Genomic DNA, 14,614 nt, shown 5'->3' with positions numbered 1-14,614 from the left:
TAAGCAAAGTCCGAACGGATGGCTAAACCGAAGCAGGGTCTTGCGGAGACAGAGGTCAGGAACCAGAAGGGTAGTCAGACGAAGCCAGGAACAGGAACCAACGGGGTAGTCAGACGAAGCCGGAATCAGGAACCAACGGGGTAGTCAGACGAAGCCGGAATCAGGAACCAACGGGGTAGTCAGACGAGGCCAGGATCAGAAACCAGAAGCAGCAGCAGTCTTGGAAGCATGTGAACACAGGAGGACCAAGCAAGGAACTGAAGCCACAGACCTCCTATATATATGAGCTGGGCATCCAGCTCCTCCCAGTGGGAAGGAGGAGCCGCAGGGTGGGAGGCTACAAGAAAACCCAGAAACCAAGATGGCCGCCAGCACATGTCAAACGAAGGGAACAGCAAGGAGGTAAGACCATGACAGAGGCCTGAAGAAGAGTGAACAAATTGATCTGCTAACCAAAATCCCTGAACAAATGTGGCAGTTTCAAAGTGAGTGGAGACTCCAGTCTATGACACTTGAAGCCTGAACATCACTCCTGGATCAGGGATATCTCACTTGGGAATTCCGAGATTTTAATATTGATGATCTATCCCCAGATAAGGTTATCAGTATCTGATCATGGGGGTCTGACACTCAGGTCCCCCACCAATCAGCTGTTTGAGAAGGCAACAGAGCTTGCAGTAGCACCACAGCCTTCTCACAGATTTTCCAAGGCCAGCGATGACACATTCATGGGTCATGTAGCCTAGACACAATTCAGCCCCATGCAAGTGAATGGGGCTGAGCATGATACCAAGCACAGCCACTGAACAATATATGACGCTGTGCTTAGTGAGCATGGAGAAGGCAATGGTGCTCATTACACCGGTGCCTTCTCAAACAGCTGACTGGTCGGTGTCCAGAGGATAGGTCATCAGTATTAAAATCTCATAAAGCCATTTTAAAGAGGTTGACTCACTTCAGCTAGGGACAAGGCACTTGGTAACATATTGTATTTGTCCATATTGCCTCCTTTGCTGACATGATTCATTTTTCTGCTCATTTCCAAGGGTTATGACCACCTCACAGTCCAGCAGTAGTGGCTGTGCTTGCATACTATAGGACCAGCCTCTCTGGTGGCCAAGACCATGGGACTACACATAGGTTGGCCCTTTTTCGTATAGTGTGCAAGCATGACCACCGCTGTTGGATTTTAGGGTGGTCCTAAGCCCAGGATACAAGCAGTATATAATGTGATGAAACAATGAATCAAACCAGCAAAGGAGAGAGAGAGAGAGCCCCTGAACAAAATTCTTGTAACTGTGTATGTGCCCTCACTGAGAAACCACAACTACTAAGTTTACTGTGACTTTAAGAGGCTGAAACTATCAAGACTGGTATACTCTCACATTGAGTGATGTAACTATATGGACTTGCAATGTAACATGGTAACAAAGTAGAATGCCCCCCTGTGGTATGAAGATGTGTATATATTGTACATTGTCAGTGAAGCTTCATGTTTGCAGTAAAAGAGTTCACGTGTCTCCGCCTGCCTTATTTCTACTCTCCAAAAAACCTGTAAGGAGCAACAGCCACCTTGCACACTTTCCAAGAATTCTGAGATAAAGTCAGTATTCTGAAATAATATGAGAAGAGGAATAATAAAGAAATGACTGTGGAGTTACAAGGAGTTGCTAGAAAATGATCAGTTTAAACATAAGCATCACAAACATATTAAGATATTCTTAAATTTATACCACTTGGCAAAAGATTAAAAGGAATGTGCTATCAGAAGATAACCTATCACTTCAATCACGTCTTTATGTTAAATACATTTTTAAAGAGTTTCTGATGTTTTTATATGTATATTCCAAACATTGTTGTCCCCCTGTAGATCAGTACCTCCATTGCTGAGAAATTTAAGGGGTAGTCTGCTTTTTACTATTGAAGGCCATCGATATCAGATCGTCGGGGGCCCGATTCCCACCACCCCCCATGTGTTGGTCATCAATAGTAAAACGCGGACAACCCCTTTAAGCCTTTCATGCAAATAAGTTATTTGGTGCAAAGAAGACATCACCATTGCACCTTGTCACACCAACTGCTCCCTTCCCTATCGTGCTTAGCTCGCCGTGACTATGCAGTGGCAATGTTATCTCGCTTAATTAACCCTAGATTTTAGCCCATATGCTGGCACTAGCCTAGATTCTTGCTAGGACTGTATAATACTGTGGCCCTGGCAAACATGCAAGACTTTTTTGCTTGTTATTTTTAGTGGAATCTGTAACAGAGGCTCCAACCAGAGCCTCCAAAGCAGATGTGAACAAGCCGTTACTAAGGAGTTCAATTCAACAGCAGGTTTTTATAGAAATAAAATGAATATGATCTGTTGAGGAGACCAATGATTGGCTGCTTATAGCATATTTAGCCTTTTATCCAAGCTCCAAGTGGAGGACTAGAGCTGCGGAACTGAGCACAATGGTGGAGAAACAGGTGAATATAGGAAGATTATTTACTTTTTATCATTTAATGGCATAGGAAAATCGTTAAAATAACTTGGACAACTACTTTAAGTCTTTTATTAAAAGGATAAAAGAAGAAATCAAGAGAACCTATCGACAGATACCACAGAAACACAATAAATCTTTACACAGGAATTTCCAGAGAGATGATTATTTTAAGCATTACTGATTACCTTGATTTATTTATTTATTCATTAATAATGCAGCATACATACACCTTGCAGTTAATATTTAGCAATATTATTATTACAAAGCAGATATGGTTCCGGTGTGCTGTGGTTACTAAATAGATTTGATTTGAAGCTTCTCCTAAAGGCAGTATGTAATTGGCCTCCAAAGTTTTCACCCTTTAACCCCTATAGAGGTATCTGAATTCTGGTGCAGGGGAAACAACAGGATGCTACCACTTGGAGTAGTCTCTGTTCAGTAGACTGCTGACTTATGGGGGTGGGGATGATTGTCAGAAGACAACAGTGCAAAACACCAAGGGTTCAGGCAAAACTGTAATCAGGGAGAGGGACAAGCCAAGGTCAGGGTTGGCAGAGTTTGTGCAATCTAAAGTCACTCCAAGAGTCAGGGCAGGCAGCTCAAGGACAGTACAAAGATCAGGAAGAGGTCAAGTCAGGTAAGAAGTCTGGAGTCAGGCAGAAGTCAGTACAGTAAAGCAGACAAGACAAGCAGTGCCCCTTAGTGGGATACTAGATAACTAGAACCTAATGCTTAGGCATCGTCCCACATGGGAAGGTGCCTTAAATGCCATTTGGTCTGTGCTGGCCTTTAAGAGCTAGAGAGAGCATATGTGCCCTATGGGTAGCGAGAGGCAGAGCCAACAAGAGCAATCCTTGGCCAACAAGGGGAGGAATGTGCGGCCCAGCCCACCAGGAAGGAGTAGTGAGGCTCCAGTGAGCACAGGCTGCAGCCGATATGGGCGAGCACTCAGACAGCCATATGCAAGAAGGAGATGGCAACGGGCATGGACTGTCAGTGCAAAAATCTATAAATTATAAAGGAGTGGAACAGCAAAAAGATAAGAGGGAAGAAAGGTACATCTACAAGGTGAATAATAGTGAGGTAATGATAGTTCCAATATAATAGTACAGTACTGCAGGGTATAGTACACATGAGAGATCTTTATTAATGTGTGGATTAGCTTGGGATGCAGAACACAATTTGTAATAGAGATTATGCAGAGTTTCCTAGTAAGGAAGTTAAACATCTGAAAATGTTGCAGAGAATGATTGCTGGGTGCAGCAGAGTCAATTCAGATCAGACATTGTGGATAGTGATGAGCGGCAGGTCCCATATTAGAATTTGCGATATTTCGCGAATATTCGCTAGAATATACGTTTCATATTCGCGAATATTTGCTAGAATATACGTTTCATATTCGCTAATATTCGTATTTGAGATTATATAGTGCTATAATATTTTTTTTTTCAATAGTGTACATTTTTTCCAAATCTGAAGTTCATAAGAGAAAAAGAAAATAAGACTATAAAAAAAGTTATAGCACTATATTAGCTAAATTGCTCTATATTTGTATTTAGCGAATATTTGCCATATTACTATATATTCTTGTTTTAGAATAAGACAAATATTCTAAAAAATGAATATATATATATATAGCGAATATTCGTAAAATGAACATATAGACTGCAATTTAGCTAATATAATGCTATAACCTTTTTTTTAAGTTGTAATTTTTCTTCAAATCTGAAGTTCAGAAGAGAAAAAAAAATTACGACTATGAAAAAAGTTTGTAGCACTATATTAGCTAAATCACAGTCTATATGTGTATTTTACGAATATTCGCTATGTTGCTATATATTCTTGTTTTAGAATATGACGAATATTCCCAAAAAATAATTTGCCCAGAAGCAACTTAAGCAGGAAGGAATCATGTTTATTATCTGGAAAAAATGTTTACGAATATTCTAAAAAAATTAATATATAGCAATATAGTGAATGTATTCGTTATTTAGAATATTCAAAAAAAAGAATATATAGCAATATAGCAAATATATTTATTATTTAGAATATTCTCCTTTTTAAAAAAAAAAACTGTACAGTTGTTTGGCATACTCCTTCCCGACAAGCGTCCCCGTCACCATGGGAACGCCTGTGGGTTAGAATTTACCATTGGATCTGAGTTTTCACGATCGCAGGGAAAACTCAGATCCAATAGTATATTCTAACCCACAGGCGTTCCCATGGTGACGGGGATGCTTGTCGGGGAGAAGTATGCGAACAACTATACAGATTGGGGAAAAAAAGACGAATATTCTAAATAACGAAAATATTCGCTATATTGGTCTATATTAATTTTTGGGGAATATTCGTAAACATTTTTTCCAGATGAAAACATGATTCCTTCCTGCTTAAGTTGCTTCTGGGCAAATTACTTATTGGCCCACAAGCAAGAAGCAGTGAGGAATAGTGTTGAGCGAACTTGTCTTTTAAGTTCGGCGTCTAAAGTTTGGGTTATCGAAGAATCGCGTTATGAAATCTAAATTCCGTTATGGTCCGTGGTAGCGGAATCCATAATACGATTCTTCGATAACCCGAACTTTAGACGCTGAATTTAAAGCAGAAGTTCGCTCAACACTAGTGAGAAATCATGTTTTCAGAAGTAAATAAATTGCGAATATTCGATATAGCGCATATATAGCACTATATTCTAAATATTCACGTATTCTCGAAATTGCGTTATTCGCAAAAAAAATTGTTATTCGAATATTCGCTCTTAACACTAATTGTTGAGTAACAGAAACTGGGTTTATTGGAACATGCGTGCAATAACAGAAGGTCACCTTACCTGGTGATTGGCACAGACAGGAAAAATAAATCAGCGAGTTCACCTCAATGTACAGGAAATACAACACATCATAGAATTGCATAGAGAGACTACAAGTGAGCATTTGTAACAGCGACAGCTAGACAATCCAGCAATAGACTAAGCTGTAAGTTGTTGTATCTCTAACAGGTATTTGGGTAGTTTATTGTGGGTCTATAGTCATAATTTGGGTTAGGACTGTACTAACAGTTTACATACCATATATACAGTACCATAATAAAGTATCAAAAACATTAAGCAACTGCATTGATTTACTTGTCTTGTACTGATTCAAATCTCTGTAGATTTTATCTTAATAAAAACAGTATAATGGATATTGGGTAATTAAGATAGTTTACCTCTTCCTCGTTCTCAGCTTCATTTTCTTCATCTTTCTTCTCCTCTTTTATGTTTTTCTTCAGTGGCGAGTTAGGGTATTTTATTGACAATGGTTTATTGGGTATTCCATTTGCTATTTCTTTTTTCTCATTATTATCTTCTGTTCCTTGTATACACTGTAAGACATTAGTATGCAGTGTCAAGACAGATCCTGAAAATTCCTTTAGAGGTGTTTACAATTTTCTAGTTCTTTTTCCATCTGATATGTGATGAGAGCTCTGTACGGTCAACCGATAATAAGTGTTAACTCTGGTATCATTTTCTTTTGCAGTGTGATCTGTAGTTTAACTGAAACTATTTTGGGAGGTGTATGACTTTTTAAAACTTTTTTATGAAATTTTTTATTTTTTGGGGGGCGGTGAAGCAGCACTTTTCTTCTGTTACAATGTTCGCCGTACATGATAAATACAATTAAGGAGGAAAGGGGGTAATTTGAATTGTTGTATCTGATATGTTTTGTTATATTTGATATTTTTTTTAAAAACCCTTTTAAAAATTTTATTGACACTAAGGAACTTGAACATGTGATAATCTGATCACTTCTCCCATAGACTACAATAATTTATCTTATGGAGCCCTGTCACAGGTGCATTGCTGTGGTAGACCTTGGATCCTTCAGAGCACCCAAGGCTTCCACAGCAACCAAACAGCTCCCTTGATTGAACAGCTCCTGGAAAAGACCTCTTATATGCAATTGACCATGGTATCTGGGGGGGTTAAAAGTTTATGATGGTATTATCGCCAATCACGGACTTTGCCTCTGGGTGTTTGCTGTGTAAATGATAGTTTGTAATGTTATAATGTGTTACATGCCTGTAATAACTATAAAAAAATTTATAGTCGTGCATATAGGTGGTGGCTCCCCATGTTGGCCCTTGGTCTTTGCAGTGTGATGGTTGTGAGTTGTGACCTCAGGCACCATTTTTCTATTGAGTGCAGCTCATTTAACCGGAGGCCTGAGCTTCAAGTACTGCAACCTCTTCAAACAGCTGATAGAACTGGGTGCAGGTGTCAGACCCCCACCGATCAGGTATTGATGACTGATCCTGAGAATAGGTCATCAATATAAATACAGGGAGTGCAGAATTATTAGGCAAGTTGTATTTTTGAGGATTAATTTTATTATTGAACAACAACCATGTTCTCAATGAACCCAAAAAACTCATTAATATCAAAGCTGAATATTTTTGGAAGTAGTTTTTAGTTTGTTTTTAGTTTTAGCTATTTTAGGGGGATATCTGTGTGTGTAGGTGACTATTACTGTGCATAATTATTAGGCAAATTAACAAAAAACAAATATATACCCATTTCAATTATTTATTTTTACCAGTGAAACCAATATAACATCTCAACATTCACAAATATACATTTCTGACATTCAAAAACAAAACAAAAACAAATCAGTGACCAATATAGCCACCTTTCTTTGCAAGGACACTCAAAAGCCTGCCATCCATGGATTCTGTCAGTGTTTTGATCTGTTCACCATCAACATTGCGTGCAGCAGCAACCGCAGCCTCCCAGGCACTGTTCAGAGAGGTGTACTGTTTTCCCTCCTTGTAAATCTCACATTTGATGATGGACCACAGGTTCTCAATGGGGTTCAGATCAGGTGAACAAGGAGGCCATGTCATTAGATTTTCTTCTTTTATACCCTTTCTTGCCAGCCACGCTGTGGAGTACTTGGACGCATGTGATGGAGCATTGTCCTGCATGAAAATCATGTTTTTCTAGAAGGATGCAGACTTCTTCCTGTACCACTGCTTGAAGAAGGTGTCTTCCAGAAACTGGCAGTAGGACTGGGAGTTGAGCTTGACTCCATCCTCAACCTGAAAAGGCCCTACAAGCTCATCTTTGATGATACCAGCCCAAACCAGTACTCCACCTCCACCTTGCTGGCGTCTGAGTCGGACTGGAGCTCTCTGCCCTTTACCAATCCAGCCACGGGCCCATCCATCTGGCCCATCAAGACTCACTCTCATTTCATCAGTCCATAAAACCTTAGAAAAATCAGTCTTGAGATATTTCTTGGCCCAGTCTTGACGTTTCAGCTTGTGTGTCTTGTTCAGTGGTGGTCGTCTTTCAGCCTTTCTTACCTTGGCCATGTCTCTGAGTATTGCACACCTTGTGCTTTTGGGCACTCCAGTGATGTTGCAGCTCTGAAATATGGCCAAACTGGTGGCAAGTGGCATCTTGGCAGCTGCATGCTTGACTTTTCTCAGTTCATGGGCAGTTATTTTGCGCCTTGGTTTTTCCACACGCTTCTTGCGACCCTGTTGACAATTTTGAATGAAACGCTTGATTGTTCGATGATCACGCTTCAGAAGCTTTGCAATTTTAAGAGTGCTGCATCCCTCTGCAAGATATCTCACTATTTTTGCCTGTTCTGAGCCTGTCAAGTCCTTCTTTTGACCCATTTTGCCAAAGGAAAGGAAGTTGCCTAATAATTATGCACACCTGATATAGGGTGTTGATGTCATTAGGATACACCCCTTCTCATTACAGAGATGCACATCACCTAATATGCTTAATTGGTAGTAGGCTTTCGAGCCTATACAGCTTGGAGTAAGACAACATGCATAAAGAGGATGATGTGGTCAAAATACTCATTTGCCTAATAATTCTGCACTCCCTGTATAAACTCTTTTAACTAACTATGAGGGAAAAAAGTGATTCACCTGGTAAAAGGCTGCAGTATTATCAGGGCACGATGGACCTAGGTGGGAGGGAGAGGCAACTAAAAGAGGAAGTCACCACAACTAATCATTTGTACATAGTGGCTTCTGAGAAAATGTACTGTTGTACTTTTTGTGATTTAAGGTGACAAAAAAATGGTTTATTTAGCACAGTTTTTATTTTTTATTTTTTATGGTGTTCATCTGAGGGGTTAGGTCATGTGATATGTTTATAGAGCTGGTCGATATGGACACGGCGAAACCTAGTATGTCTACTTTTTTTTTCCTATTTTTTACCAATTTGTTTTTACTTTATTTGGGGGAAATGACGTTTTTATTTATTTTTTTACTTGAAGCTTTTAATTTTTTTGGGGAAAACTTTTTAAACTTTTTTTTTGTAATTTATTTTTTGTCCTACTTTGGGACTTCAAATTTTGGGGTCTGATGCCCTTTACAATGCATTCCAATACTTCTGTATTGGAATGCATTGGCTGTATAAGTAATACAGTGTGTATTACTTATACAGATTCTCGCCTGTAAGATCCAGGGGTTTGGACAGGCTCTTCACTGGAAGGCAGAGCCGATGCCTAAGGAAGGCATTGCGCTGCTTTCCATGCCATCGGGTCGCCCCTACAGCCCCACGGGGAACTGATGGCACCGCCGCCCACTGCATACTGTAAAAGCCGCAAACCGCAGGTCTGAATTGACCTGCGGTTTGTGGTGATCGCCGACACGGGGGTGGGGGGGTGGGGGGGGTCACGGTGCATTGTCCCACCGGTGATCGGAAATACATAGGACGTACAGATACACCCTGTGTCCTTAAGTACCAGGAAATCAGGGTACACCTGTATGCCCTATGTCCCAAACAGAGTAAATACAGTCAGGTCCATAAATATTAGGACATTGACACAATTCTAACATTTTTGACTCTATACACCACCACAATGGATTTGAAATGAAACAAACAAGATGTGCTTTAACTGCAGACTGTCAGCTTTAATTTGAGGGTATTTACATCCAAATCAGGTGAACAGTGTAGGAATTACAACAGTTTGCCTATGTGCCTCCAACTTGTTAAGGGACCAAAAGTAATGGGACAGAATAATAATCATAAATCAAACTTTCACTTTTTAATACTTGGTTGCAAATTGTTTTGCAGTCAATTACAGCCTGAAGTCTGGAATGCATAGACATCACCAGACGCTGAGTTTCATCCCCGGTGATGCTCTGCCAGGCCTCTACTGCATCTGTCTTCAGTTCCTGCTTGTTCTTGGGGCATTTTCCCTTCAGTTTTGTCTTCAGCAAGTGAAATGCATGTTCAATCGGATTCAGGTAAGGTGATTGACTTGGCTATTGCATAACATTCCATTTCTTTCCCTTAAAAAACTATTTGGTTGCTTTTGCAGTATGCTTTGGGTCATTGTCCATCTGCACTGTGAAGCGCCGTCCAATGAGTTCTGAAGCATTTGGCTGCCTGAAAAACTTCAGAATTCGTCCTGCTGCTTTTGTCAGCAGTCACATCATCAATAAATACAAGAGAACCAATTCCATTGGCAGCCATACATGCCCACGCCATGACACTACCACCACCATGCTTCACTAATGAGGTGGTATGCTTAGGATCATGAGCAGTTCCTTTCCTTTTCCATACTCTTCTCTTCCTATCACTCTGGTACAAGTTGATCTTGGTCTCATCTGTCCATAGGATGTTGTTCCAGAACTGTGAAGGCTTTGTTAGATGTCATTTGGCAAACTCTAATCTGGCCTTTCTGTTTTTGAGGCTCACCAATTGTTTACATCTTGTGGTGAACCCTCTGTATTCACTCTGGTGATGTCTTCTCTTGATTGTTGACTTTGACACACATACATCTACCTCCTAGAGAGTGTTCTTGATCTGGCCAACTGTTGTGAAGGGTGTTTTCTTCACCAGGGAAATAATTTTGGGTCATCCACCACAGTTTTTTTCCGTGGTCTTCCGGGTCTTTTGGTGTTGCTGAGCTCACCGGTGCGTTCCTTCTTTTTAATAATGTTTTGGCCATGCCTAATGTTGTTGCTATCTCTCTGATGGGTTTGTTTTGTTTTTTCAGCCTAATGATGGTTTGCTTCACTGATAGTGACAGCTCTTTGAATCTCATCTTAAGAGTTGACAGCAACAGATTCCAAATGCAAATAGCACACTTGCAATGAACTCTGGACCTTTTATCTGCTCATTGTAATTGGGTTAAAGAGGGAATAACACACACCTGGCCACGGAACAGCTAAGAAGCCAATTGTCTCATTACTTTTGGTTCCTTAACAAGTGGGAGGCACATATGCAAACTGTTGTAATTCTTACACTGTTCACCTGATTTGGATGTAAATACCCTTAAATTGAAGCTGACAGTCTGCAGTTAAAGCACATCTTGTTTGTTTCATTTCAACTCCATTGTTGTGGTGTATAGAGCCAAAAATGTTAGAATTGTGTCGACGTACCAATCATTATGGACCTGACTGTAGATTAAGAAATGTCCCCCCAAAGTTCTTATATTTCCCCCTTAGTTTTGGATTTATGCAAAGTGTTCTGATAATGCAGCAGCAAACTTGACTTGTTCTATGAAACATCTGAATGTTGTACCTTCCTCCGCTGTGCGACCCATCCTTCTATTCGTTAGGTGTATATCCAGATGTGAAAGGGTAAAATTGCTAAGGCCACAGTACCTGTGCTGTTGCAAGTGTATAGTATATTCCTTTTGTCTCCATTAATGCGGAATGTGAGCCTTGCTCAGTCACATTGCCATCTTGTAGCACAACAATTAGATCTGCGGTCCAAACTGTGCTGAGACGATGAGCGATGACAATGGTTGTACGTCCTTTACTTGCCTGAAAAATAATGCAACCAATATGAATGATTATGAATGATTATAGTACTTTTTTCGGCTAACACATATCACTGATTCTGTTAATTTCACAGTTATTCTATAAGTTCTCTGACATTTCAGTCTGTAGTTTATGAAAGTATTTTATGTGCACAAGCCTATACTGTTTTGCATGCGCTGTAAGTGGCAGCAAAATGTTATACCCTTTGCAGGTTTGCTTATTAACACATCACATTACAAGTAAAAAAAACAAATGAGTCGTCCTACTTATAGTAAAACCTCCTCAAAGCCCCTAAGAGTATTAAAATAATAAAATAGCATATATTGACCTCATAATATCCCAAATAACTCTTAAAGGAGTTGGCCATATTCTGGCTACTGTTGACCAGTGTGTTTGTGAAATGATTATATGGCACTTACTACAAACCGGATTCCAAAGAAGTTGGGACACTAAACAAATTGTGAATAAAAACTGAATGCAATGATGTGGAGATGGCAAATGTCAATATTTTATTTGTAATAGAACGTAGATGACAGATCAAACGTTTAATCTGAGTAAATGTATAATTTTAAAGGAAAAATACATTGATTCAAAATTTTCACGGTGTCAACAAATCCCCAAAAAGTTGGGACAAGTAGCAATAAGAGTCTGGAAAAAGTAAATTTGAGCATAACGAAGAGCTGGAAGACCAATTAACACTAATTAGGTCAATTGGCAACATGATTAGGTATAAAAAGAGCTTCTCAGAGTGGCAGTGTCTCTCAGAAGCCAAGATGGGTAGAGGATCACCAATTTCCACAATGTTGCGCAGAAAGATAGTGGAGCAATATCAGAAAGGTGTTACCCAGCGAAAAATTGCAAAGACTTTGCATCTATCATCATCAACTGTGCATAACATCATCCGAAGATTCAGAGAATCTGGAACAATCTCTGTGCGTAAGGGTCAAGGCCGTAAAACCATACTGGATGCCCGTGATCTCCGGGCCCTTAAACGACACTGCACCACAAACAGGAATGCTACTGTAAAGGAAATCACAGAATGGGCTCAGGAATACTTCCAGAAACCATTGTCAGTGAACACAATCAGCCGTGCCATCCGCCGTTGCCAGCTGAAACTCTACAGTGCAAAGAAGAAGACATTTCTAAGCAAGATCCACAAGCTCAGGTGTTTTCACTGGGCCAGGGATCATTTGAAATGGAGTGTGGCAAAATGGAAGACTGTTCTGTGGTCAGACGAGTCACAATTCAAAATTATTTTTGAAAATCTGGGACGCCATGTAATCCGGACAAGGACAACCCAAGTTGTTATCAACTCGGTCCCCAGACGTCTGTTGAGTGTTGTAAGAAGAGGGGGATATGCCACACAGTGGTGAAAATGGCCTTGTCCCAACTTTTTGGGGATTTGTTGACACCATGAAATTCTGATTCAACATATTTTTTCCTTAAAATGGTACATTTTCTCAGTTTAAACTATTGTTCCATTATTTATGTTCTATTCTGAATAAAATATTAGAAGTTGGCACCTCCACATCATTGCATTACGTTTTTATTCACGATTTGTATAGTGTCCCAACTTTTTTGGAATCTGGTTTGTAATATAGCCTTTGTTGAAAATCTGGAGCATTTTCTATACTTTATAAGGTAAAGTATGCTTATACTTTATAAGGTTTACAAAGTCTTTTGTGCTGTTAACACAGAGGTTCTGTCCATACAATGGCCGCTGATGAAGGGTCATGTGACCAGGCAAATCACATCAATGTGATATCTCCTCCATTCATACACCCTGCGCTAAACTCACAACAGAACAAGTGCAGACGGCAGGTGTAGTGTATTAGAATGGAGAAGATATCACATTGAAGTGATTTGCCTGGTCACATGACCCTCTATCGGCAACCATTTTATGTACAGGACCTCTGTGTGGACAGCACAAAAGACTTGTGAACAAGTAGGCATACCTTAAGAAATATAGAAAATGGTGCAGAATTTCAACCAAAATTATATTAGTAAGTGTCATATAAACATCTTAGAAACACATTGATCAATAGCAGCCAGAAAGTGGCCAACCCCTTTAGAGAGGACCTTTCACCACTCCTGACATGTCTGTTTTAATAGCTTCATGCATTCCCTATGTAATAACTATTCTGGAGCATCTATTCTTATGGCTCTATGTTGTGTAATTCCTTTATTATTTCTACTAGAAGTTATGAATGAATTGCTAGCAGTCTGAAGTAAGGGTACAGAAGGGTGGTAACAAGTTGGGGGTGAGTACCTGCACAGTCTAAAAGTGGCAGCACTGATTGGATAGAGTGAATCTGTGCAGGCACACGCCCTCAACATGTTACCACCCCTCTGTACCCTTACTGCAGACTGCTAGCAATGTATTCAAAACTTCTAGTAGTAAGGATATGGGAATAAAGGAATGGCCCAACATAGAGCCATAAGAATAGAGGCTCCAGAATTAGTATTACATGGGGAATGCATGAAGCTATTAAAACAGACATGTCAGGAGTGGTCCTCTTTAAGTATTTATATGTGTTTCTATATAAAACTATCTATAAAACTATATAAACATGCTGATATATATATATATATATATATATATATATATATATATATATATATACAGATTAATGATGATAATCCCCTAAAGACATATTTAAAAGTTCATATAGGATCCATCAACAGCAGCTGCAAAATATTTTCTGTACAATGTACAAAATGAAAAGAATAGAAAACAGTAAAAAAAAAAGTTGATGACAGTTCTCTAGTCAATGTTAATTAAACATAGAAATGTAATGAATTTTAAAGGGGTTCAAAGGGGTTGCGTTTTTGTTTTTTTAACCAATGAACGTGACATCACTGACCTTGGAAGAGGCCACGGCACTCACCTGTGTGCCATCAACTCTATCTCTCAAACAGTTGATATGCAGGAGTGCCAGGAGTTGAGCCCCCACTGATTTGATATTTATGACTTATCCTAAGTATAGGACATCAATATCAAAAATATTTTGCATTCTTCTAAAAAAAATTATTATTTTAACATTTTTTAAGTACTAGAAAGTAATCTCATAAATTACACCCAAAAAATTGAAAAAATAGGAAGCATTCTGAAAAGGATAAAATGCCATTCTTTGGGTGTATAAAATCTTCCATAAATCATATTTACCTTGTCTAGAGCTGCTTGCACAATGGATTCACTCTCTGTATCTAGTGCAGAGGTAGCCTCATCCAGTAGAAGTATCTTAGGATTTCTCACTAAAGCTCTGGCTATTGCTATCCTTTGTTTTTGGCCACCACTTAGCTGAGCTCCTCTTTCTCCAACAAGAGTCTCAAATTTCTGAAATGAAATAATA

General features: G+C 39.4%; 1 protein-coding gene across 2 annotated transcripts in view; it reads right to left on the bottom strand.

The window, feature by feature from the left end:
• The window catches only part of LOC122937739 (ATP-binding cassette sub-family B member 5-like), a 127,973-nt gene that overhangs the window by 39,432 nt on the left and 73,927 nt on the right, over positions 1–14,614 (bottom strand). For both annotated transcript variants that reach the window (XM_044292755.1, XM_044292756.1), the window contains 3 exons: positions 14,428–14,598; positions 11,103–11,264; positions 5,691–5,846 (listed from right to left, as the gene is read on the bottom strand). In XM_044292755.1, coding sequence (XP_044148690.1) covers positions 5,691–5,846; positions 11,103–11,264; positions 14,428–14,598 — 489 coding nt within the window. The remainder of the gene's footprint in view (positions 1–5,690; positions 5,847–11,102; positions 11,265–14,427; positions 14,599–14,614) is intronic.

The sequence above is a fragment of the Bufo gargarizans genome, chromosome 5, assembly GCF_014858855.1.
Source record: "Bufo gargarizans isolate SCDJY-AF-19 chromosome 5, ASM1485885v1, whole genome shotgun sequence".
In the NCBI taxonomy this organism is placed as follows: Eukaryota; Metazoa; Chordata; class Amphibia; order Anura; family Bufonidae; genus Bufo; species Bufo gargarizans.
The sequence above is the reverse complement of the archived record's forward strand: the minus strand, read 5'-3'. Positions and strand labels throughout refer to the sequence as shown.